Source organism: Carettochelys insculpta, chromosome 8 (assembly GCF_033958435.1).
Source record: "Carettochelys insculpta isolate YL-2023 chromosome 8, ASM3395843v1, whole genome shotgun sequence".
NCBI classification, from domain to species: domain Eukaryota; kingdom Metazoa; phylum Chordata; order Testudines; family Carettochelyidae; genus Carettochelys; species Carettochelys insculpta.
Genome location: NC_134144.1, coordinates 47,795,816 through 47,823,237, shown reverse-complemented (window position 1 = coordinate 47,823,237; position 27,422 = coordinate 47,795,816). Strand labels below are relative to the sequence as shown.

Genomic DNA, 27,422 nt, shown 5'->3' with positions numbered 1-27,422 from the left:
CATGTAAAGGATTGACGCAGGCAGATCACTGCTTCAGTTCAAATTGTACGTTCACTGTCCATTGGCTCGCCTGGCTCCCTGCCAATACTTGCAGGAGATTTTCAGGGACTCCCTGTCTCTGGGTTTAACCCTTTAGAGGCAGTTAACAAACTGAATGGCTGAGATGCCTGGGAAAGGGTAGTAGCTCTCCTGTCTATCACAGATCTAAAATTACTTTTCGTTGTATAAAACTGTTCCGATGTTTCATATTTGAGCTGTTATAAGCTAGAAGCAAGGAAGTGGCAAGGAAAAGGAGCAAACATATCTGTGCCATTTTTTACAATACAGTGTCTTTTTGAAATTACTCATCAATTTGGAATGTTAAAGTAAATCCCAGGGGATGTGGTCAAACAGTTGCATGGCTCTGCTGTTTGTCACATGGTTGTCATTTCAAGATATGAAGATACACAAACGTGATGGAAATTATCATTGAAGTATAAAGTTGCAAATTGAAAAAATCTTAATTATGAAATTTATAATGTTTTTAATAACAGTAATTCACTCACATTTCACTTTCATGGGCAAATTCTGTCTTCACATACACACAAATAAATCCAAGTGAAAGTGTTAACAAATGGTACATCCACCACCACCTCCTTTTTTTTTTTTTTTTTTTGGCCTTGGGATAACTGGGGATGCTGGATGTCTTGTTGCATGAGTCATACTGTGGTCCAAACCAATATATTCATCTTAGAAATAATCTAAGAGTAGAAGTATTAGGTTAAAGAGAGAGAATTTTACAGTCTCACTATTTTTCTGTCTCACTCTTCCATCTATATTGCATGTTTACACAATGCTATTGTATACAAAGAAGGGTTGAAGTGTAAGAGGGCCGTCATTAGGAAGTGGACAGAGGCTTAATACCTCCTGATTTTCACTAGTATGTCTCAGTAACCTTTTGATATATTTACTATAATTGTTCTGGCAACTATACAGGTAATATATGCATTTGGTAAAACTGTTGGGCTGTTATTGGTTCATTTCTCTTTATGGAGTCACCCTTCTCTCCCTCTCAACCTTCAGTATTTTGCCAGTCCAATGGCATAATGGTTCTGAGACCTGGGTAATCTGACTTCTCAATTTTTACTCACCTGTACAGGGAGAATCTAGGTAAATGGAACAACGAGCAAGAGCTTAATTGGGTGGGTGGAAGTAGTGTGGGAAGGGATGGCACAAGCAAGAAGTCCTGTCCATTCAGTCTTGCCAATGTCTAATCATACAATATCAGAGGGATAGCTGAGTTAGTCTGTATCTTCAAAAACAACAAGAAGTCCTGTGGCACCTTATAGACTAACAGATATTTTGGAGCATAAGCTTTTGTCAGATGAAGTGGGTCTTTGCCCACGAAAGCTTATGCTCCAAAATATCTATTAGTCTATAAGGTGCCACAGGACTTCTTGTTGTTTTTGAATCATACAATAAATAATGGATGGTCCAGCTTTTAAGAGAGAAGGCCTTGCATGGCTCTCTAGATCAGGGTGTGCAAAGCGGGAGGTGGGGGGCAGGCCCGCGGGGACATGAAATTTTATAAGGGGTTCCAGCAGGATCAGTGGCTGGGTCTCAGGTTCATCCAGCACATTAAAAATGTTGAAGAATGTTATTGTTTTTAAGTATGTGTATTAACATTTATATATGGATTAATGAAATTTTAACATCCTGCTTACTGTGCTGCTTTTCTTACACATCCTGAAAGGGTTTTTTTATATTAACATAACTGAAATTTCTGTCAGTTTGGAATACATTAGACAGATGGGGGTTGTGGGGGAGGGTTTGCTAATTTCAGGGATGAAAATTGGGGCCAAAAGTATACAGTTTGCTCACCCTTTGTCTAGATAGTACTAAAAGCTTTTCCAATCCTCCTTATCGTGTTAATTGGACAGATTATATGAAGTATTATGAAGTTAATTACATTCGAACATTAAAAAAAATGGTTTTTTTTGTTGCATGTAGCTCAGACATTGTGGAATCTCTTCATGAGACATTCTGGGGTTCAGTCTTCCAAAACTCTCATTGAATACATTTGCAATTTTCCTAATTAAAGCATACTGGAGAAAGGTCCTGGGCTTAGGTAAACTGATACAGCATAAGGATCTCAGCCAAATATTGCTCCAGAATAATAAATCATTTGTTTGTTTTCCTGATGCTTGTATATCTGGAGCATGGCTCCTATTTCTTAGTATTTTATGGGTAACATCACTAAAAATGACAGCAATGACTTCTTTAGGAGAAGTGCTTGATTAATACTGTTCTGTTATGTGTGCTGGTCATATAGTAATACTCTGGGAAAAGAAATGTGATTATATGATTCATTAAAGAAGGTTTCTTTCAGAATAATAAAATAATAAAACTTAGCAACTAACGAGGGCAGCAGCTTATTGTGTGTCAATAGAGATATTTGTATCTCTAGTTAGATATTTGTTCATTACTATATTTATTTGGCTTTCAATTTTTGTTGGGACTTCTCTTTTTTATGAAAATCAGGGACTAATAGACAAGATAAGCCTAGTGAAAACATGCTTTTGCAAGCTCTGCTGTGGATACAGCTTAATGTTGAACTTCACATTTGCTGCTTTCGACCCAGTCCTGAGGTCTCCCTTAAGCAAAACGAAAAATGCTACCAAACTGTGTGGAAGTTTTATGGTGTAAACTAGAATGAATCCATCCAACTGGTTTTAATTTGTTACTTCATCTACTAGCCCATTGGGCTTTTTCACCTCAGTGTCAGCAAGTCAGTGATTATCTGAATATAGACAGTTTTACAGTCCCAGCCTTCGGCAGAGTTTAGAGCTTTGCTAGTCCTGGTTCCTTTTTTTGTTCATTGAAACATAAATGTGATTCCTCAGGTGCTGATAGCAAGAAGCAACCTTTCCGTGAAATTCTCTTCCATGCAGGAATATGGCTGACATCTTAGGTGTGAAAGCTGGCAGGTTTACAGCAACACCCAATTTGATTTGAAGGAAGTGAGATTCAGAAAATCCATCCTTCTTGCACATTTTCTCTGCATAATGCTTAACCTGTGCTTATGTATCACACTCATATGTTCGTTTATGTATAAGAGGCTGCAGTCTAACCCACTTAATACAGTGGCTTCTTTGTTCACAGGACATGCAAACAAATCACCAAATCCATCAAAAATTAAAATACTTCCCATTATGAGGTCATTATTTCTGGACACTGGACGTGATAAAATTAGAGATCACCAAACTGTAAAGTGTGCCTGACAGGAGGAATTTTTAGAGAGGGGTGTGGCTGGGTCCCAGGCCAGCCCCCATAAAAAGTTGGAAAGGGAGTGCCATCTAGTTGCACTCCTGCTCCTTACCCCAACTGCTGTCTCTGAGCCTAGGGCTCTGTTCCCAGAACCAAGGCTGTTGGACTTGGCCCCTGGCTGAGGCTCTGCCATATCCTTGTGTTCATGCTGCCCTGGGGAGCCACAGCCCTGCTCCTGATCCTGGCTCAGGGTGTGTTGGGAGAAAAGGGGGAAAGGGGAGCTTGAGGCAAAAAGTTTGGGGACCACTGGATTAGATTGTCAGCTTTGTATGTAGGGTGTACATGCATATATTTGACTATGTATTTTGCTAATTAAATTGACTTAATATAATTTTGATAGTGAGATCTGCAAGGCAGAAACCTGCTCTTACATTCTCCTGGAAGAATTACACTCATGCAGTCTGCTCTCCTTTTGGGAATGCTATATGTGTAGCAAGAAAAAGATTATCACAGTTGAAATCTACTGTGAAAATCTGGGATGAGGATTTTATTCAGGATGTAAAATGCCAAATGTGCATTAATGATGTGTTCTTCTGATGTACTGTTGCCAAAAGATTTTCTAGATGAGGGGATACCTAAATAATAAGACTAATGTGGACTCAAACATTGAGTCTTATTATTCCATAACTTTTAAAAGCAGAATTTCCCATAGAATCAATGAGAAGCTCTCCCTAAATACAGTTGGCACAATGTGACCCCAGCACAGAGATCCTAAATCCTACTCTGTCTAAAATTGCAAAGCTTGCATATATGGCAGAATTTAGCCCACCTGTGGCTTGGAAACTTAACATAAAAAGTCTCTTGTTGAAAAGTTTGCAGTCTGTTTTCAATCCTATTTTTCCCTCAAAAAGAGGAGGATATTTATAAACTGCAATCTGAGAAACTGATAGCACAATATATTGTGGTATGTGACACACAAGGGAATGCCTTAACTACTAATATCAGCTCGATCCCTTTTGACTGATGAATTTATTACTGTTTAATATTGATGTTGCATTGGTGATATTGTTTTTAATGGAAAATGAGAGTGCAATGTTTCATATCAGATGAGCCTGTCAGTGAGAAGTAGGTGATGATGTAATTTGCATTTATCAGACCTGGAATAGGAATTTTTTTTTTTTTTTACCATATTTAGAGGGACACTGTCAAGGCCCAAAACTGACCCACCATTTTTTATCTGTATAATTCTAACCTGTTCATTACATGTGTCAGCATGCTTTCCGTAAAGAATGGCAGGTACATAGTAAACGAGACTGAGCCTTTGGTGCTAAATTAGAAGCTTTGTGTTCCTTATTTTTTTAAAGCAGAACTTCCTATTAATGGAAAGATATGACACTGAGCATGCATGTGTGCCGAAGAGGAAACAACGGTGAGGAAACAGATTTCATTTTCAGATTTCCAGAGAATTTTTCTAAACAACAGTTTGTAAAAGCAGATGTTTGGAATGTTGAAAAATACCTTGGCAAGGACCTTCGTGTTAGCACTGAATGCAGATGGGCTGAGGAGACTGCCGTGGGGGTGACGAAAGTTCAAAACTGAATCAGTGCTTGAATGCAGATGAGGGGAGACTGAAATCTTGGTTGCTGTTCTTCAAACATTTCTGTCCCTTAAGTGAAGAGGGAAAATAGGCTCTTTAGGGGTCCAACTCTGAACTAATATTGTAGGGGTGGGTTTAGATACCGTCTCCCCTCTAAAAGGGATTTTGGGTTTGACCATCTTTCGGCATGGAATAGTGGGGAATTGACACCTGTAAGTTTTAGGCTAGGTCTACAGTAAACATTAAAGCCGATGATAGATAAGCAGTTCTAGCTATGGCAATTGCATAGCTAGAGTCAACTTATCTACAGTTGACTAACTTGGCCATCCTCACAGAGAGAGGTTGATGGAAGAAACTCTCCTGTTGATTGTCGATCCCAGATAGTTAGATTTCACATGTCCCTACTAGGCATGCGAAATTTAATCTTGGAATATTGGCCCTGAGCAGGTCTATCTTTTGTGTAGTGGAGACATACCCTTACTTAGCTAGTTGACTATGGAAACTCCTAGGGCACAAAAGGATACAAAAAGCTGAATAGCTTCAGTCACTCTGCAGATAAACTTCATTTTGTTTTAAACTGGAGAACTGAATGAATCCCTATGTGTTACCTCATGTTGCAGAGGAGTTTGGTCCTTAGCAATGAAGTTCTGTTTACATTTCTTTTGGTGAGCTTTTCTCTCTCTGAGTGGGTGGACTTTAAAATGCTGAGATTAGATGGCTACTCTAGTATTTTGGCCTTCTTCCAGATGCGTACAGCCTTCCTGGAGAAGCATAACACTGCTTTGTAGGAAACAGAAAGTGTTGACATCCAGAACACATTGAGTGGGAGTACCAAGTTCAGCCAGCTCAGGTCACGTCCCTTTGGCCCACCATCCAGGCTTAGCCATCTGAGGAGTGCAGGGAGCAAAGCAGAATGCAGAGCACACAGCAGAACACAGTGCAGCCTGTTTCCTAGATATCTGCGGAGATAAGATTTAGGTGTGCTGTGTTGCTGGAAAACAGCTTGTTTTATGTTTTTAATTGAAGTCGTTTCCTGTTGCCTTTCAGTGGCTTACGTAGCGTTAATTTTAACATATTGCCTTCTCTTGAAGGACTGAGAAAAAGCGATTCCTGTTTTGCAGCAGCTTCGTGATAGTTCAGGAAAGGAATCGGAAGCTAGTGTAGATCACAGTATGAGTGAAGGAAGGTCGCTTTTATATCCTTATGCACATCATAAAATTAGCCTTTGTCACTCAACACAGCTGCTAACTATGACTTGGTAAGGAACAAAGAACGATCACCTCAGCCTGGCCTTGAACCATGATTCTGAAAACAAAGACCACAGGGCTTTACCAGCCCAGGCTGCCATCTGGTCTTTTATTCAGTGCAGTAAAGTAATCACTTTGAAAGCAGTCACAAGATTGTGGAGCAGTTAAAGGTATTCAGGAAGTGTGTGTGTTGTCATTGTGTTCTCTGTTAAGGGATTAGATCATGGCTAGCTTTGTGCCTGTGCACGAGGATCAGAAGTAAAGAGAGACTAAGGGACAGGCAGAAAGGAGAGTCAGTCCAGCTATCTCAGCATTTGTACAGAATCTTTATCATTTGAGGGTTTCAGCCCAGTCTTGGTCACAGCACTGCAAGCTTACGTGCACAGAAGTGATGTAGCTCCTACAGCCCTAGGAGCAACAGTCTCTAGCACCACAGAAGTGTCAAGTTAGGGTGGGGCTATGGATCCCACCTGGCAGAACAAATCAAATGTAAGCAGAGCTCATGTAGTGTCCCTTCAGGGGGCAGCATTGCCTCTGATCATAGCTGGTGGAGACACTGTGACTTGACAAAATACCTCTGGAGCCTTGTGTTCGGGGTGCCGTGCCCTGTTTTCTTGTGTAAAAGCTGGAATAGAGCCACATGGCTACAAAGTTGAAACAAAGCTAGTCAAGCCCTGGATCCTTTTCTTCTTTTTGAATGCTGCTCGTTTTACCACTGTCATGTGGAAACATGAAACCATTGTGGAATAGTCGAGTGAAAGCTGCACTGTATGAAGTATATTTGGCTGGAATGAGATTAAGTCACGACAACTCTTGGTATGCAGTGCTGTTACCAAATCATCTGGACTCATGTAGCAGTGACAAGTTGAATATAATTGAGGTTAGTTTCATAGGCTAAATAATGCATATTTCTGTGATGTGCTATTGGTTTTATTTTTAACTTTTCAGCGGTTTCATACTCTGTAGATTTCCTAGCATATGCCCCCAGTTTTCCATCTGCTGGTTTAATTAAGATAAGTTCTGGTTTTATGCTGTGAATTTAGAGTGCACAAAATAGAAACCTTACCTACGTTATTTGGCACTTAGTAGTAGACATGAATACTATTGGAATTTATGGGGAAAGAGAGAACCTATGTATTATACGAGCCAAAATGTGACTGGCAACCCAGACCTTGAAGTCAGCTCTGTGCAGTATGAGATCTAGTTGCAATTATTTTTAAGTGTAATGTTCCAGGGTTCCGTTTGTAGGCATGTTTGGGGAATCAGAAATCTCACCCACCATCTGAAGACAGAGGATATACAAATGTCACATTGCTTTTTCAGATGTGGAGAAAAAAATGTTGTGGTTTGGCTTTTTATGACTTCTGAAAACACTTCTGAATATCTGTGATTTGAAAATGTGGCTCTAGAGAAGGGATGAACTTTATACTGCCATGAGCCTTTTGGAGAAGAAAATCGGAGAAGGCAAGCAGTAATCATTCACAGGACCAGAACTTCAATTAATGGTATTCAGTTTTACTGTTTCAGTCACTGGACGAGTAACCTTTATTCTCCCTTGATGCATAAAAGGAAAGTGCACGGTAAAGTGGAATGATCAAATACAGTCAGATAAGTTGCTGTTATATCATGGCTACATTCCAAAGGCAGTCAAAGTACTTTGACTGCAAAACACCACGCCTGCACTCTCCTCAGCAGGTGATTTCCTGAAGCTTTTTTATTTCTTAACGTGCTCTAAAGACAGATATAATGTTGATAGAAAGGTGAAAATGAAAAACAGCGGCTTTTAGATACTATCAGGGCCTGAATCTGCATTGCATTCCTTCCGCCTTTCGGTAACTTACCGGAAGATTGATTTGTCCCCTAGTGGGGACACGCTAAATCGAACCATCAGGGCTCTATAGTCGATCCTGATACTCCTCACTGTCACGAGGCATAAGGGTGGTCAATGGGAGAGTTCGTCCTGTTGACCTCCCACTGTGTGGACAGCTAGAAAAATCAATCCATGATATGTCGATTCCGCCTATGCAATTGTCAACTTAAATCAACTTTTCGGCCTGGTGTAGACCTGGCTTTACAGCATCTCAAAGGGAACGTAAAGTAGTTGTAAAACACCACCTGCCTGATTAGGGTAGCATTGCATACCCACTTGGGAGTGGTGTTAATGATTATACAAGGTGTACGATGGTGGAAAATCAGATCTAAGGGCTGCATGGCAATGCTGTGCGCTGATTGTATTAGAGGAGATGACTGTAACACAGAAGGCAAGCACAGGATGTTGTGACTCAGGTTTAGTCTAGATTAGAATAGACACTGATGCAATAACCATGCAATCATATATTTTTATTTGGGGGATAAGGATGGAAAGTGAAAAAGATGGACCATAGTGAAGCATCCAATCATCTGAGCTGAAAAGCGAAGTTGGTGGTTGTAAAATTCATAGTTATGAGAAAAAGAGGAAATGACGAGACTTTTGTGAGTCATTCCACTTAACCCTAAGGAACAGAAAAAGGGTCCAAAATACAGACTCTTCATTCATGCTGTTAATTATTAATATAGCCACAAATACTGCAAGATGTAGGACCATGCCAGTCCAATTTATTAGCAATTTATTTGCTGTAATTACTGACTTAGTACATAAAAGATATGCAAATGATATAGTGCATTTGGATTTCAGGAAGAGATTTGATTTTGTACCAACCAGTGCACTTCTAAAGGAAGATAAAAATACCATCATGTATACTAGAAATTGGTTGTCCAGCAGTACATAAGGATCAGTTATTTATATCAAGACTTCCAAGAGTAGAACAGTATTAGGATGCTGCAGCAGACAGCATTTGATAACTATTACTTTATACATTCTTTAACACTCGAGAAAGAGTGATGAATTTGCTGACCACACCCAACGGAAAGAAAGAGCAGGAGGACAGACCTGAACTTCTAAGGGAGCAAGAAAGATTAATTTAGTTCTCTGTAGTCAGATTTGATATAAAAGCTTGCAGTCACATATAGCACCATGTAAGCGCAGCAGTGCCTCTGTAGTACTTTAGTGAAGATGATCATATGCTGACAGGAAAGCTTTAGACATCAGTGTAGTTCATTGACCACCCTGAGGACTTCTCTATACTAGATGGTGGATCAACACTGTAGCTTAGACACAATAAATCAACCTGTGCACACTCTCCCATTGACTCCTGTACTCCATCAGGATGAGAAGATTAGCCGGATTCGGCAGGAGCGCAGCTCCCACTGACCTTACCTCCAGGAAGACCCTGTGGTATGTTGACTTCAGCTACAGTATTTGCATAGCTGAAGTTAGGTAGGTTTGCTAGATAGGGTGTGTCGGGTAGACCTGGTCTCGGGGGAGGTAGCTATGTCCGCAGGAAAAGCTCTGTCACTGACATAGCAGTGTCTTCTTGTGTAAAGTGTGTAAAGTTGAGATAACAGCTTCACTCAGGGAGGTGGATTTTTCACTTCCCTGAGCAATGTAGGTATACCAGGATAGGTCTGTAACATAGAGCTGTCCCACAAATGGGAGTCCCTGCATATCAGGGGAGGAAGGAAATAGCACAGACAGTGAGAGAGCTTTCAAAAAAGCTGTGAGGCTGAGACAACCTGGAGTGAAAATTGGTAACCACCTTCAGTAAAGGAGTGCAATACAATCCATTTGTGAAGAAAGCCAGTAGTACTTTTACAGTGATTCCCATCTAAAGCAGAAGGTAATGGCAAAGATATAATGGTAAATATCTTGCCTTAAAATAGAATCTATGCCGAGGTAGAAAGGTGCTGCACTATCTACAATGCATGCCTGTTCCCTGCCTGTCCCAACGGTGTGCAGAAGAAGGAAGAGAAACATAGCTAGGGATGTGGTGCTGGCTATTTAATAAGGGAAAGTTGTCTTTCCTTTTCCAGCTGGAGAAGTAGGTGGAACAGTGCCAGTTGAGACCCATTGTTGCGAGTGGCTTGTTTTTGTTTGGAATCTTTTATTTATGAATCTATAAGAGGAAGGCCATGGAAAGGAATTGAAACTGCTGCTGATGAGCATGTTATTCAACTTCCCTCACTAGTGGTTTTGCCAGCCAGCCAACAGTGACTTCCATACAAACGGATCTCAAAGCTGTTTAAAAACTTCTTTACTACATGAGGCAAACTAACCATGTACTGCTGCCAGTGAAGCTTATTAGTCAGCCTCACCTCACTCATCTCTGAAGAAGGTGAGGAAGATTTGGACATTTACCATCTATGGGTGCAGTAACGGCTATAGTGAAATGCAGTAAGTAGTTAACACACAGTAACAACACACAGCAGTTTAGGACACAGAGTGAAGAATACTGTGTCCAACTGAAATTACAAGGGGATTGGAAGTGGGCAGAATGTCAGTGTTCATTTGGCCAACATACTAAGGTTGACCTTCCTACCAATACCAACAGGAGAGGGGAACTTTAATGGCAGCTCACCGAAAGACAGCATCTCAACTCCTCTCCCCATGCTGTGGCATTGCCACAATTGAGTTCTCATTCAAAGGCAAAAGCATGAATCTGCTGATTTACCCGTACAATTTCCTGTAATTCCTGGGTTTTCCTGGCAGGTTTCCTATCCATGCATCAGTCTGGCCAGATGAGCTGATTAGATCTAATCAGCCTGATGTAGCATGCTTGCACATAATGGTGATATTTTCTCTAATTACAGCTGTATGTAGCCTTGAAATTTAATTTGGATCCTCACAATTTAGAAAGGATATTTAAAAATAATGTAGAGAATATATCAAGAGGACAATAAAATGATATATAAAGGGGAGGATAATATATATGAGAAAAGAGTAGAATCATGGGGAGATAGGATCATAGTCAAAATACACCGTCAATGTAACAATATGAGTGAAGGGAGACAAGTGTTTAATATCTGATAAGGTGGTAGGACAAAGAGTACTGGCCTCAGGTTACAGGAAGAAAAGTGTTTGTTACAGTTGAGCAGTATAATAGACTCTCAAGGGATGGGGTTGTATTGGGCAAGTCATTTGTGGGACTGATAGTAAGTAAATCTACAATATACAGAATGTTGGATTGGATGAACCAAGCAAACTTTGCTTTCACTCTTATCAATGCTTCTATCTAGATCACACGATGAGTAAAGCAGAACGAGGGATGTCAGCCAGGCAGAGCATTCCTAAGTAATCAGAGAAACTTCAAATCCACTTTCAAGTTTGAGAACTTGGATGGAAAAGTTAAGGGGATTAGGCACTCTTTCTGCAAAGTTGCTGTCTGACTCTCAGAATCCAGGATTACAGAAATGTCTTACTAGTACTGAGAAAGACAAAAGGATGGAAGCCTTATGCCCATTGAACCCCAAGGGTAACAGATTGCTAAACTGGAGACTCAGTAAGCCTGGTTAGCATCTGTGGTGCTGTTGGTAGATTGGAAGAGGTATTTACAGAACAATAATGTTAGCAAAGTTACACTATTCCAGTGTATATATATATATGGCCCCTTTTTGTCTCAAGAGATGATGGTTAGCAGTGGTGGTGAGGATCTATGGGCAGTGTTTTGAGTCTGTAGCTTCTCTCATGGCTTATCCATCCAGTATTGGATTTGCGCAGTCAATTGTAATAACCGCATGTCAGTCTGTTTCTGAATTCTTGAGTCTGAGAAGGTTTTTTCCTTCTAAGACAAAGTTCTTCTGCATGGCTTGCACATATACTATCAAAGGATGATGTGCCCTGTTGTAGCAGTCGTTGCCAGGTATTTCAATCTGATGATGTAGGTTCCCACGATTTTGGATTGATGTTGAATTTTTTCAGGGTGTTTTTGCATGTATCCTTGAATCTTAGCTGTGGTCTTTTTCTTGTTCTCAACCCACATGACAGTTCACTGAAGTTCCAGTGTAGCGAATCAGATATTGTAATTACTTTAAAAAAGAGCAGGTCATACTATCTGCTATGAAAACATAAGTTAAAAAGTCCTCGTAATGGTGCAGAAGCAAATGATGTGTTACTGTGATGTTGTAGACAGGAACGAACCAGCACTTGACGTATATGAATGGTGAAAGCAGCTAGCCTATCACAGCAATGTAATGATGAGACAAGCAGAAAGGACCTGAGAAATCACTGTCAGATATATTGATCTCTAGGCTATTACAGATAAGCTCTCTTGTCTAACTGTCCTTGCTAAACACCTTCACATGATGTATTAATATTTTGAATGTAACCATTACAGCTGTTGTTAATTTGTGCCAGCAATGTGTGCTGGGTGCTGTCCAATCATATAGACAACACAAAACTTGTTCTAAGGGAATTGCTGTCTGAATTCCTGGTGTTAGGTTTGGTATCTGAACATGAAACCTATGAGCTCACAGCATAAATGTCTTTTCTTAAACAGTTCAGCTATGGATCATTGAGCCTGTTTAGATGCAAGATACAATTGTTAGATTATGGTTGAGGTTACATCCTGTAGAAATACTGCTTCCCAATATATTGCATTTCAACTTCAATTTAAAAGACACACTCTGCTATTAGCCCTTAACCTGTCATGTCTAGGACTCATTTATATTTTCAGTACATAGCTCGACCTTTAGGATTGAGGAAATTGCACCTGGTGTCTCGGCAGTCTCAGCTAGCCTTGGTAGATACTACTCCTTGTGTGCAGAGAGACAACAGCTTACACAACCCATCATCCTACTTTCTGCACTCTGCCCTCAGTTATCCTTCTCCAGCCACAACAGCTGCAGTGGGGCTTCCTTGCTGTAACTCACAGGACAATGCAGCTCTGGAAAGTATTTTGAAGAATCTGAGGAACAGATTTGTTTCAGTGTAATGGGAGGTTTGATAAAGTCACGAATTGTGAAATTGTGCAGCTTAGGGACTGAATGTTTTGTTATCTGTTTGCCCATATACTATCATACTGCTTCACTGCTGAATTATTTAAAGCCCTTTGGTTCTGGCATCCACTGCAGACCTTGTGTGGATGCAGAGCACTGAGTAAATGTACTTAGTAACTGTGTCAACATTGGAGTTGTCTTTTCCTTCACAAACTTGACTTTTCAGGCAGTACATAAGCGAGTTAGGTTCCAGTCTTGCACTGTAAGGTTGACAATCTAGTAGGCATTTAGCAGGAACCTCTGATAACACACCAGAAATTTTTCCCTCCATGTATCTCAGATATTAGCTGACAAATTCATTTTTAGAAAAATCTGTGGAGGCAGATGGTTGTCTGAAGCAGTCTGAGCCAGGGACTGACAATCTCTTTTTGACTCTATCTCTGTCTTTGGGCATGCCACTTAACTTCTCTGTGCTTCAACTTACTGGTGTCTAATGAGACTTATTTAATGTTCATGATGTGCTTGGGAGATTCTTGGGTAAAAGAGACTCTGTAAGTGAATGTATGAGAATTATTACCATAAGTGTAGAGGCGTAGCTCTGGGAATCAACCTCAATCAATACCAAACAAACAGATGTGAAAGGAAATTTTTTTTTTACCATTAAAGGAGTTGATGCTGATTGTGTTGGTATGCCCTACACCTTTTCCGTACTGTGGGCTGTAAACCCTGGTTTCTAGCTCATAACATTTTCTGTATGTGAATGGTGCCCTGTCAGTATGGACAGTGCTTATCTTCAGGATGTAAATGATCTAGTTAAGATTGTGCGCTGAGACATTAAAAGCTCAAATACTGCCCTGCCGCTAAAATAAAATACCATTTTATTAGTATTTCAATGTCATTTAAGATCCTTCTTTTAAAAAAAAAATTGAAATCTCCCAACACGGGTAAAAGTTATGCATGACCCTTTGCCAGTGTGCTGGGTTGGGGAGGTAGTGTAAGGTGTATGTTCCTGCCCCACCACCAGAACACAGTCTGTGCCCATTGGGAAGGCTAGTGCTTTCTGCACTGGTAACATGGCCTGTGTAGTCCCCTACTCCAGGATAGCTGGGCTGGGAGAACAAAACCCCATCTCTGTTGTGCTTCTGCCAACACCAGGAAGTATAAGTCTTTTGAAAGACGTAATGTCCTTGAGAAGCAGTGCACCAGTGCCTCCTGCCTCCTCAGACAAAGCTCTAACATGGACATTTAAAGAGCCGCTGTGGAATGTTGTGGATTAACTGGACCACAAGGAATTCAAATAAAACCATTAAACCAGCACAATCACCTTGTCTTGGTTTGCTCCTTTCTGACCTATCAGTCCGAAGCCTATTGTATTTTCTCACATTTGTTTTCTCTTTCTCCACAGAATGCAATGAACTTGCCACCTGACAAAGCCAGGTTACTTCGGCAGTATGACAATGAGAAGAAATGGGAGCTGATCTGTGATCAGGTAAAGAGAAACCATCAGTGTTTTTAGCATTGTAGTTATGAAATGCAAAAGATAGGTTTCTCCCTTGTCCCTCTGTTCAAGGGGGATAATGTCAAGGACAACATTCTGCTCCATTGTCTGTAGCATCCATTAGCAGCTATCCAATAATATTTCTTTCCCATCTGATCTTACTCTGTTTTATTTGCATATTTCCCTTTGTGTTGTATGACATTAACATTACTGTGGCATAGATTTAAGGAGGGTGACCTTTCTTCATCTTTGGTCACTGGTATGAATTTGATCTACATCAGTGATGCTCCCAAATTATCACAGTTTCTTGGTGAATTTAGGCTGATTCCGTTCCTCTTGTACTATTTCACAAAACCACTATCACAACTATCACTGTCAGCAGAGCATGAATGTTCATCGAGCTGAACTATTTCCCCACTGCCAGAGATCTAACAATATGTAGTTAAATCACACCAGGTGCCAAGAAGTCTTTGTGCTGCAACAGCTTCACTGTTTTGTCAGCACAGCCCTGAGAATAATGGATGATCATTATCGTGTTGGCTCTGTAACAGCAAAGGAACAGAAAAAAATATTTCAAGAGCATAAAGCAAAAAATGGCAGGATATAGGTTTTGAAGCTAATACCTAAATCAGATTGTAATTTACACTACACAGTCATTGCTGATAATACAATTCCTGGTTTAGTTAGCCTGGGGTGAAAGACTGTGTTCTGTTGAGATATAGCCACAGAGAAAAAGTGAGGATGTAGGAACCCTTAGTAGGAATTCAGAAGAATCTCTGATCATGTTGATCGATCATGGATGGGGTAATACTATACATTGTGGGACATCTTCTTTATATCTATATATATAATACAAGTGTATATCAAGTGGCAGAGTCTGTTACAAAATTAAATTAATGAAATGCAGAGCAATCTCGAGTCCTTGAATATTTTATACAAAATATTTAAAGTATTGTAACATTTAAAATTACAGATTACTGAAACACTGCATCAGGTTACTTAATGTACTGTAAATAACTAATATTCTCAAGGACTGTTGCTTAAAGCATGTACCAGCAAAGTGAAAGTAATGAATTCTGAGATATTTCCTTGGTTTTATACAGTCATTTTGCACACATGCAAGATTGAGAAAGAAAAAAGCAGGCACATCACATGGCCTAGATGCATTCATTCATACTTCAGTGTGTTGTCATACATTTACAGTACACAGCTGCTGCCACTTTACGTAAGTTTTAAAGTCTAAAGATGAAAAGATAATGCAGTTGAGACAGACATGTAGCAATATACAGCATGGGAAACAAAAGGGAAAATCCCAATAATTAGCAGCATGTTTTCCTCACTCTGTTTCAGGGCCAATCAGATGAGGGACCAGGTGGGCCATTTGCTCTTGGCCTCAAGCTCAAAACGGTCCTGAAATTTAGACACTTTTTGATTTTTTTTTTTTTTTGACATTTGATAAGTTTTACAACTCGTTTTTATGTGCATCCCTCAATAACGAGTGCGTTAGCACAGAAAAAGACTCTGGATTATAACTATTCAAATTATGGCTCCTTTTTTGGTCTCTTACTTTGTTTTCGTGGGTTGTCATTTTTTATTTTTATTATGGCTGCGGGCCTCAAAAGCTGGACGTGGCCAGGATCTCTTTGGACCTCTGCAAGGGCCTGCCATGTTTAAAACGTACTGGGATAGGTTCTCAGGCAAGATAAGGCCCCTTTCCACTGATGTGATAGTGATGGCACAGAGGGTTACTAAGGTGTGCTAGTGAGCTTCTGATTCTCTTAAAGTGGGAAAATCACAAAGTGATATAGTGTCAGAATGACTGGCTTTATGCCATCCCCTCCTGAACGTGGCTGTCATGGTGGCGGGGGAGGGGGAGAGGAGGAGGAGGAGGAGGAGGAGGAGAGCCTGTTTTGGGCATGTGACTGAAGTTCTGTTATCTGCCACAGCTCCCTAGCTGCCCTGACATCACCTTGGGAGTGATTACCAGTCAGTGTAAATTGGAGCAGCCATCACAGAGCGTAGTATAGCATATGGTGCATGAAATATTTGTATCTGTCCACATAATTATGGCCCCAGGTGAAAACACATTCTCCCATGAATAGGCTTTGTGTGCAATATGTTTTTCAGTTTTAATTGAGGCAGGATATTAATTGCTGTTCTGTATCGTCATGATTCATTACTCTATGCCAGCAGTCAGTCCTCAAACTTTAGCAACCTGAGGACCCTCATGTTGATTTAAAATATTTCACGGACCTCTAAGTCAGCTTTTAACGTTCCCCAAGGGTGCTGCTCCCTTGCTCAGTCACAGGCCCCCATTCCACCAATGTTCCCTCTAATCATTTCCATCCATGTGCAGAGTACATTTTATGGACGCTCTGAGGCACGTGTGAATGCGCATCACCAGTAGAAACAAAAAAACCTAGCTGTGGGCGCTCTGCTAATCAGCTGGACTGCATCTGTATCTCTCCTGAGGAGCAGCACGAGTGCACAGGAAACACTGCATTCCACCCTTTCCCAAGTTTATCAGAGTTCCTGGGCTTATCAGGCATGAGAGAATTGCTGATTCCTGAGGAAGTAATGGGACAAGAAGGTTTCCTGCTGCTGCTGCATCATTTGCTCCAGTTACTTGTTCTGGAGAAATGAGGCGTCATTAGGCCACTCATCCAGTTTTAAATGTTTGTCTCCCAGTTGGTACTGAGACAAAACCAGGTGCTTTTTTGGTCCAGTATTAGATGCCATAACGAGCAACACACCATTCTGCCCCTACCAGCATGGCCTCATGCAAGCTTTTTGTGTGACGGGCAGGGAGATGGCATGCTTTTCAAAATCATGTGCCCTGTGTGGTATGACCTGGAATGCAAGCTCATGCTGGCAGGGACATGACTGTACTGGAAGGGGTACGCCTATGCCAAACCTGGAAAGTACCTGAATGTCTGATATTCCAGGAATGTGCAAATGGTTGCGTGAGTGACATGATGTCATCCTTGGGAGATCTGATTCTGAGTGATGATTGCAGGCCTAAAGAAAACATAGGTAGATGTTCTGGTTTCTGGACCCAAACAGCACTGCCTAAAGCAGGAGAATGTCCTAGGTAGAACAATGGGAGAGGAATGACATAAGAAACAAAAAGGTCTGTTTCCTAGATGCAAATGCTCTACCCTTGGAGATTCCTTATTGTGGAGGGTAAAGAGAAGGAGTGACCTGAGAGAGCTACAAGGGACGGTGATAAAGATTTTTGTATTTGATAAGCTGCCCTAAGGCTTAGGAGCTAATAGAGTTTTGCAATCCTCTGGGAGGAGAGCTATCATATGGTCCTTTCCAGGTTTCTGGGCAGAGGATACTGTGAAGGGGACAGAAATGTTGGCGGGGGAGGGGGCATGTGTTCACAGCTTTTCCATGCCCCCTAATGGCTAACTTTGCCCCTCCACTCTCTGATTTGCTCACCTTGATTATCTTTTTCTGATTTGTCCTGCTTGCTTACTGTTTTTGGTTCTCTGTGCCTTAAATATTGAGTCTGTTCTGGCCTGGCTGTGGTCTGAAGAAGTGGGTCTGTCCCACGAAAGCTCACCTAATAAACCATTTTGCTAGTCTTTAAAGTGCTACTTGACTGCTTTTTGTTTTGACGTGACACGTATCAGAGAAGTAGCCGTGTTAATCTGTAGCTTCGAGAACAACAAGAAATCTTGTGGCACCTTATCGACTAACAGATATTTTGGAGCATAAGCTTTCGTGGGCAAAGACCCACTTCGTCAGATGCTTGAGTGGGTGGGGGTGGTTTCAGAGGGGAATTTAAAGAGTGGGGTCCCAGTAAAAGGGGTGGCCAGCACTAACAAGGTCTGTTCAGCAAGGTAAGCTTACAAGGTAAGTTTACAAGGTTTTCAGAGGGGAATTTAAAGAGTGGGGTCCCAGTAAAAGGGAGCTGACAAGGTCTGTTCAGCAAGGTAAGCTTACAAGAGCTTCAGAGGGGAATTTAAAGAGTGGGGTCCCAGTAAAAGGGAGGGCCAGAGCTGGCAAGGTCTATTCAGCAAGGTAAGCTTACTTCTCTGCTCTGGGTGTTAATATCTCCCCATTAGATGCTGACAAAGGCTCACATCTCCCTGTCTGATCTGACTTGTTTTTATCTCCTTTGATAAGTACTGTTCATACTGGGCCATTTCTACCTTGCTGAATAGACCTTGTCAGCTCTGGCCCTCCCTTTTACTGGGACCCCACTCGTTAAATTCCCCTCTGAAACCCCCCCTCCCACTCATGCGTCTGACGAAGCGGGTCTTTGCCCACAAAAGCTTATGTTCCAAAATATCTGTTAGTCTATAAGGTGCCACAAGACTTCTTGTTGCTTTTGACATGACACTTCGGTCTCAGAGAAGGCTCACTTCCCAGCCAGGGCGTTTTCTGTACTGGAAGCTGTTGGTGGTACGTGGAGTAACAGAGAAAGGGTACGTAGGAGACCTACCAGGAAGACTGTGGTTGATTGAAAGTCACAGGACTGCCACCATGATTTGCTATTTTGCTGAATCATTACTAGAGCTGTGTGGTGTTTGTGTAATGAAACCTAGTGTCAGGGAAGTGTTTTAGGCAAAAGGCTCCCGCTGTAAGGATTTGTTAACAGCATGGAGCTCAGTGTAGATTCACCAAGTTTGGAGCAAGATGGGGCCTTGATTCGTATGAGCTGGGGCCTTGATTGGATCGAGGTTGACTCAATATGTATTTATGCGTGCAAAGCATGGTAGTGTCACCTGGGCAAATGTGGTGCTTCAGCTAAACGTCACTTTAAAAATTTGGGTTGATTGTCACATGAAGTAGATGCTTATCAGTTAGTCGTGTAACCGGATACCCTCTTACATTCTTTCTCCTTAGGACCGTAATGATAGGGGAAAAACATGGAACTCTGACTTTTTAAAAATTACCATCATAGGTTAAATCTTACATTATTAACTATGAGGCATAAATAAAAAAGCATAAATAACTGTTTCAAGTAACAGAGGTAGCCGTGTTAGTCTGTAGTCTATCAAAACAAAAAAGCAGTCAGTAGCACTTTAAAAACTAACAAAATAATTTATTAGGTGATGAGCTTTCGTGGGACAGACCCACTTCTTCAGATATACAGCCCTACCAGAACAGACTGGAAATGTAAAGCACAGAGGTCCAAATATTTTTATCAAGGTTGACAAATCAGAAAAATTGTTATCATTGTTGGCATATTAGGTAAAAGAGCAGAGAGATGCAGGGAGTAATTGTTACGTCAAACACCAGCGTATGTGAAATAGTCCTTATAATGTGTCAGGCATCATGGGAGCACTCAGGACCATGGTTAAGGACACATTGGGAATGGTTTTATGCTTTTGCACTCAAACTTTATCCTGAATTTGTTACACTTACAGGAATTGTTGGTTGCTTAAATTGAGATATATAGAAATTGTCAAATAGTAACAGAGAAGTAGCCATGTTAGTCTGTTCTCCAGCAAAGCAGCAGAAATGTAGCACTTTAAAGACTAACAGAATGATTTATTCATGTCAGTTAGTGCTGAATGGTATAGGAATAATCCGTACTAGGATTTCTTGCAGCAACCATCCCAAGATATTGTACCAGTATAATAGCTTGAAAAACACTACACTGAATCAGTTTCAGAAGAACTTTATCTAGCAGGTACATGTCATACTGTGTTCACTCCCAGGTAACTGACGTACGTTCAATGCAGTGTTTTGTTCAGACAACATTCAACTTCCCAGTTAAAAACTATCCAGCGGTTGTTCTCTGAGAGAAGATTTACCTGTCTTTCTTTTTAAAAGTCACTGCCATTATTTTCCAGATGTGGCCTGTCTGTATTTCTGTTGCTTTTATTGCTGTGCAGAATGTGCAGCAATTTTGTCACCAAGGGACCAGGCTCTACTTTCCTCTTCCTGTTAGCCTGTCATAACTGGATTGAACCAAGTACTTTTCACAATGTTCCTTCAGGCAGTGGGGTAATGGGGAACCAGCATTGCCCACACTTGAGGAGAAATAGTAGAACTGGGTGATATCAGCACATTGTTAGCACTGTAGCCCAGAGCATTTAGAGTGCCTGCTCCAATGCTTTGACATACAGTATATGAAACAATAGAGGTGGTAGGATTTATTCACTCTGTTGTGTCTTTTATTACTTATTCAGACAAACCAACAGACAAACAACTTTGCATCCAGGTAGAAGCTCAAACACACAAACATCTTATTCATGTGGTGCTATAGTACTTGTGTACTTCCTCACCCCATTATTTCCCTACAACTTGTCATGGGCACTCAATATGTTGTGCCTGCAACTTAGAACGTAAGATCTCAGGGCAAAGAATCTCCCTCTTTATCTTTTGTGAAATGCCTAGCACTATTTTTGGCACTATAAAATAAACATATAATGATTAATAAATGGTGTATATGTCACCCTCCATCCACAGTCTTTAAGCATTAATATAAAAATGCTGTTCTCTACTGAAAATTCAGTATAAGATAATTTATGGCCTCTGTAACTGATAAATAAAGTGGCTAGAATTATTAGGTTTACTTTTCCCATTGCAAATGTATAGATGCTGTTGATGTTTATGTGAGTTACATAGATACTGAAACTAAAATAGATCACGTTGTTATCTATTTGTTTTATCTCGTTCAAAAATTCTGGGATTGCATAAAAATGATGATTTTTATGGCATGAGTTCTAAACTGGTGTACGTTTTTTATTTAAAGTTTTGAAGAGCTGAATCCAAATTTTAAATTCTAAGCACATGTGGTAAAAATAAGTTTAGATAGTTTTAAATCCCTTGCCATATACATTCTTATTCTAGAAACAGATTTATCTTGTCAGCAAATATTAACAGCCAAAAATAGGATGAGAGAGTGGGGAAAGGAGATTATGAGAAAGAAAAGGGTATAATTGTTTAACCCATCATATGTCGTAGCCGAATATTGTGAATGTTATGTGAAAGCAACGTCTCATTGTCAGTCAGGGCATATTCCCAGAGTTTAACCAATAGTTTTGTGTCTTTAGTCATAAGCGCTAGCAAATGGGGCCTAGTGCTATGCATGAGAACAAGAAGGAGATGGCATATGTCCATGCATAAGGAACTGTCATAATCAGTGCATCTGCTGTTGCTAAATCTTTCCAGAAAGGGTGCATTCAGGGAACAATCATCCTTCCCAGTTTTTGCATTAGCTAGTGTAATTGACAGCGCAAGAGGAACCACATTCTGCATCCTGTAAATCAGTTGTGGGGAACCTTTTTTGGGTCAGGGTCACTGCCCCACAATACAAGCAGTCAGGGACCACACACAAGTGAGAAACAAAATATAAAAGCTTCCCTGACCTGGCCCCCAAGTGAGAAAGAGGAAGAAGAAGAGGCATACTCCTCTAACTCAGACAACTCAGGGAGTCAGGGTTTCCCTTGTGTGCCAGCCTGCAGGGAAGTTGCAAAGACTCAGGGCTTTCCCCCAGGACTGGATTAATTCTCGTGGGGGCTCTGGTGGCTTTCGTGGAACCACCTACTCTCTGGGGTGGCACCAAATGAGGGGTTTGGTGTACAGGAGAAGGCTGCTAGGGAGCGTGCTGGGATGTGGGGTCTGGGCGGGAAGTAGGATACAGGAACGAGATAGGGGTGCGGAGTCTGGGTAGGAGGATGGATGTGGAAGTGGGCTGTTAATGAAGGCTCTTGTCTGAAAGGTAAATACACTGTTTTTTATTCCTTTAATAAAATATCAAATTATGAAGAAACTGATGTGCTACCTCTGCTCCATGCTGTGATGCATCTGCATAGATCCCCGTCATAGCAGCTATTGCTTTTATCGCTATGATTCAGTGCAAGCTCCTCTCTTTGTCAGTCTGTGATTCACATCTACTTACTTTACTGACAAACCAGCTTTTTTATTCTTGCGATCTCTGTAGAGTCACAGAAAAGTGAGCTTGATTCCATTCCAGTCCATATTACTTTGTTCAGCAGAAGTCAAATTGCCAGTGAAATTACCATTGCAGAATCTGTATTACTGGTGGTACAGTGAAAGCCAGAAAAGAACCCAGACTCATTTTCAGATCACAGGTTGAGTTTTCAGCCTTGGTAGAAAACATATAACGTAGAAAGTCAGCAAAGGTAAATCCTCTGTAAATAGGGAGTTCTATGGTTGCCTGTCACTGAAATGTAGACCAACAACCTCCCAGCCTTAGGAGGATTCTCACCAACAACCATAGACTATACCACAAGAATACCAGTCCTGGGACTTTTCCTTGCAGCAAGCCCCGTTGCCAGCTTTGTCCACATACCTATTCTGGAGATACCATCACTGGACCTAACGAGGTTATGCGCAGAATCACGGGCATATTCTCATGTTCCTCAGCTAACATCATATGTGCCATCATGTGCCAACAATGCCCACATGCCTTGTATATTGGACAGCCTTCAAACTCTCTTAGACAAAGAATTAATGGGCATAAAACAGACATAAAAACACTCCTGATTCACAAACCTGTCAGCCAGCACTTTAATAGAGTGGGCCATTCTGTTAATGACCAGAAAGTCTGTGTTTTACTGAAAAGGAACTTTAACAGCCATTTGCAAAGAGAGGCTGTTGAACTCTCTTTTATATTCAAATTCGACACATTAACACATGGTTTGAACCAGGATGGCAATTACCTGGTGCATTATAAGGACTCTTTTACATACTTTGCTTTATCTAATTCTTGACTTTCCCCCACCCGCCTTCTGCCCCTCTGCTCTCTGATTTGCTCACCTTGATGATAATTTTTCTGATTTGTCAACCTTGATTACTATTTTTGGTTCTCTGTGCCTTAAATATTGAGTCTGTTCTGGTGTGGCTATGATCTGAAGAAGTGGGTCTATCCCACAAAAGCTTATCACCTAATAAATTATTTTGTTAGTCTTTTAAAGTGCTACTGGACTGCTTTTTTGTTTTGACAGACCAATGAGATTTTGCCATTGGACCAATATGGGTAATATTGTACCTCCTAAAGGTTAACCCAACTAAACCTCCTGAGTTTTCCCTGGCGACCAGCAATGTCTTGAAATATGAATAGAGCACTTCCAGCTGGCTGAGGAGGGCTGGCACTCCTACCACTTTGTTACTCCATAATTCTCAGCAGTCCGTGACAGATCTCATCCTGGAGAGACCAGCTCAAAGCCCACTGAAGTTGATAGCTGTCATTTCATTGACTTCAGAAGGCTTTGAATCAAACCCTTAGTGCAGATTAGTGAAGTTCTTCTGTACAGGACTGCAGGATATTAACTTTAGGGAACAGCTTCTCAGAATACAGGTTAAACATCTCTAGTCCGGGACCGTTGGGACCAGACTGGTTCCAAACCAGAGGATTTGCTGAACCACAGAAGGTCGATGTCTAGCAGCATTACCAACACTTCCACTTCTTACTGGGCTCCAAAAAGACATGTAGAAGTAAATTAGAGCTAAATCAACAGCACAGAACACTGAGAGCCAGGACTGGTAGCTGTGAACAGAATTTATGGGACTGTGGGAAACTTGGTCACTCCCATGATAATTGGACATTCTGCTGACTAAAATCATGCTGGACCAACAGATGTTGCCATACCAGAGTACTGGATTAGAGAGGTTCAACCTGTATAATCAAGCTCTTTACTGTTATCAGCTAACTAAGTTAATAACCATTATTTTCTTGAGTGGACTGATGACAGTGATAAGGATATCTGAAATGAAGACAAATACATTCACCTGAAATAAAGGTACTGGGTGAATTGTGTTTAATGGAGAGCTAACTGGCAGAAAAACTCAAGCTAAAATTCAGAAGCTCATAAGAAAAGAGGAAAATAATATATTGGTATTTTTTTCTCTCTACTATTTCATTTAGTACTGTGTCTTCTCAGGTATGGCACAATGCCAGGAATATGTCGGAGATTAGAGCATTTAAATTAATATTTATTAAAAGGGAAGATGTCAGGTGTTCTAGTCAGCAAGGATCTGATAAATGAGGCACTTTTCGTATCTCAATAAAAGTTAATCATTTTTACATGCTATGCAGAGTTATCTTCAGTTGGATGGGGTTGACACTTGTTTATGGGAGTCGAATACAGATAGGATATTTCTAAGTTGTAAGCCTGCAGTACAGTTGTCTCTGGTGGACTCTTCACTTAGGCTGCGTCTACACTTACCTGGAAGGTCAATGGCTGCTATGAAATTTTTGGTATGCCAATTGCATACCAAAAATTGACTTTGCAGCTGTCGACTTCCATGCCTGTCTTCACGGCAGAAGGTTGACAGGAATGCTCCTTCTGTTGATCTTCCTTAATACCATACTGCTCAAAAGAAGTTCTGGGGTTGATATTGACCCTGGAACATGCCATTTCACACATGCGTGAAATGGTACCCTGGAAGATTGAATGTAAGCGTTCAGTCTTCCCCAGCAAGTGTAGACCCAGCCTTAGAATGGAACAGAGCTGTTGAATTAGAGGAGTGCGGTTTAGACATGGCACAAAGGCAAGAGAGAGACACTCCTGATTTCTGATTTTGCCAGAGATTCGCTGTGACATTTCTCCATCTGTAAAAGGAGAAATAATTCTGAAGGGAAGCTGTGGTTGAATGAATAAATAAATAACTGGCTGCACAGAACTTTGAAGATATAATATGAGGAATTAGAGATAATGAAATTGGCAAATTGCCCAAAAGCTAGGAGGTTGTTGTTCAAGTATCTATGGCTGGCTTTCCTGAATCCTTTAAAAGAACAATGCTTCTTGTTCATTTGAAATTTGGAAGGTCCCTTTGAAGTGAAATGCGAATGGTAAGGAACTAAAATAGAATGATAAAGTGCTGTTGTGCACAAAAAATATTATTTCATGGGCTAAAAATAATACTGGTGTGACCTCTAGAACTTATCATATTTAATTGTGGGTCGGTTCGATTATGCGGTGGCCAAGCTACCTGTGTGTTATGTACCGCTGCCCAGAAAGGAGATAATTCCTGGATTTCCAATTCAGCAATTGATCCACCAGAGGGTCGATTTAGCAGGTGTAGGGAAGACCCAATAAAATGACTGCTGATCACTCCCCCATTGACTTTCGTAGTGCGCTGGAATAAGAAGAGTAAGGGGAGTTGTCGGGAGAGTTCCTCCCCTCTACCCAATATGGTGTGGCTCCTGCAGTAAAGAGGACTAGGCTAAATCAACTTGAGTTATGCTACTAACATACCTCAAATTGCATAGCTTAGGTGAACTTTTCCTCATAATGCAGACCCACCCTTAGATAGCAAGTATTATAGAGACTAATCTATTTGTAACATATTAGCTTCTAAGATAAAAGAGCTGAACCAGAGGAAAGACAAGGTGATAGTCACAGCTAGGATGGTGTTGCCCCTTGTGACTTTCCAGGAAGGAAGCACTTAGATGGACTAGTAAAAATGTTTTCAGGATTAGTATACATTTCCAATCACCGAGCATTGGTTAGAAAGAAACATTTGCTGTTACTGATCTTACAACTTATTTCATGTCTTTCAACTCAACGAATTTCATTGTTCTTTACACAATAAGGGGCTGCTTTTTAAAAAAAAAAAAATATTTTTTAGAGATGATTGATGGTGAATATTTATTGACAGAGTTTGAGAAAACAAATAGAAACAGATAAAATATCAGCACTGTAAACTATAATAAATTTGCTAATTAAAGTCCTCTAGGTTTAGTTTCAGAAGACTAAAAATATTAAAATTGGCATCTAGGAAAAACTTGTATTAATATATAGTGCCTGATTGTTAAGTAAGTGCAAGCAGCCAATAATAAAAAGCTCTGCTCTTGAGAATTAGACTAAACATAGCCAAGCTATATCTCCACTGAAGAACTCTCAGGAAGAGAAGAAATAAACTGCAAACAAATGAGAGAAAAGATCTGATATTATTATTATTATTATTGACTTTTTTCAAGATTCAAACTGATCATTTTCAGGAAGAACTGAGATGGGTATAGTCTAATTTGTATGAGTTGTCATTCTGACCTGTAAATTACCTGCTTTGTTTGTAAAACGGACATCCAGTTTTGTGCCTGTTAGTTTGCGCCTTCATTTGCATTCGCAAATGGTAGCATTTCAGTCATCTAGCTGTCTGTACATTGTTAACATATTTGCTACAATTAATTGCAGGCAGAAATGAAGACACAGTAGTGGAAGCCAGTTTTAAAACTCAGTTTCTACAGCAGGAATCAGCAAACTTTCTGAGGCATAGTGATGAAATTTGAGCTTTTGACCTCTGTGTGTGGTCTGAGTGCCGGTGATACTTTTTAAAGTCACTAAGGGTGCATTGATACTAGGAACTAACTTTGAAGTTAACTTCAAAGTTAGGCTCTACATCTAAGTAGCCAACAGAGAGTCTACACACACTTTGCCTTACTTCTAAGTAAGCAGCCTAATAGTCCTACTTACAACAGCTTCATTAATAAATAAATTAAGAGGCAGAGCGTTACCATTGAGATGGTGGTTGATAGCATTAGCTGGTCTTTTGTTAATCCACAGGCTTTGAGTGAGCTCCCAGCTGCATAGGGGTAAGAGTGGTGGGAATGAGCTCCTGCCTCTTGTGCCGATGAAAATCAACTCACCCATTTATTTTATTTTTCATTGTTTGCACCCATGCTGGGAGTTGCTGACCTCTGCTGTACAGCACCTCTAGATATATATCTGACAATAACTTCACCTGCCTCTGAACTGCAAACAGCTGTAGCGTGAAAAACATCAAGTGTTCAGCAGTACACAAAGGGACAGAATTTTATTTATATTAAGGCCTCTTCACATTGGTCCAATAAGATAAATGTGGTTGAACATGAGTTGATGCAGGTGTATGTTACTTTTAAATTTCTGTTTATGCTTACTCTCACTTTAAGTTCCTATTGTAAGAGTGGCACAGAAGGGGCCTAGTGTAAATATGATCCAACTCAGTAACACTCTGTGAAGAGCACACAAGCAATAATGACACAGTGAATGCATCCCAAATATTGATTATCTTGCTATTCAAAGTACAGGTTGAACCTCTCTAATCCAGAACTCTC

General features: G+C 40.6%; 1 protein-coding gene across 4 annotated transcripts in view; it reads left to right on the top strand.

Moving 5' to 3' along the window:
• FMNL2 (formin like 2) overlaps positions 1-27,422 on the top strand; it is a 273,735-nt gene that overhangs the window by 134,654 nt on the left and 111,659 nt on the right. For all 4 annotated transcript variants that reach the window (XM_075001076.1, XM_075001074.1, XM_075001075.1 and 1 more), the window contains exon 2: positions 14,306-14,389. In XM_075001076.1, the coding sequence (XP_074857177.1) occupies positions 14,306-14,389 (84 nt within the window). The remainder of the gene's footprint in view (positions 1-14,305; positions 14,390-27,422) is intronic.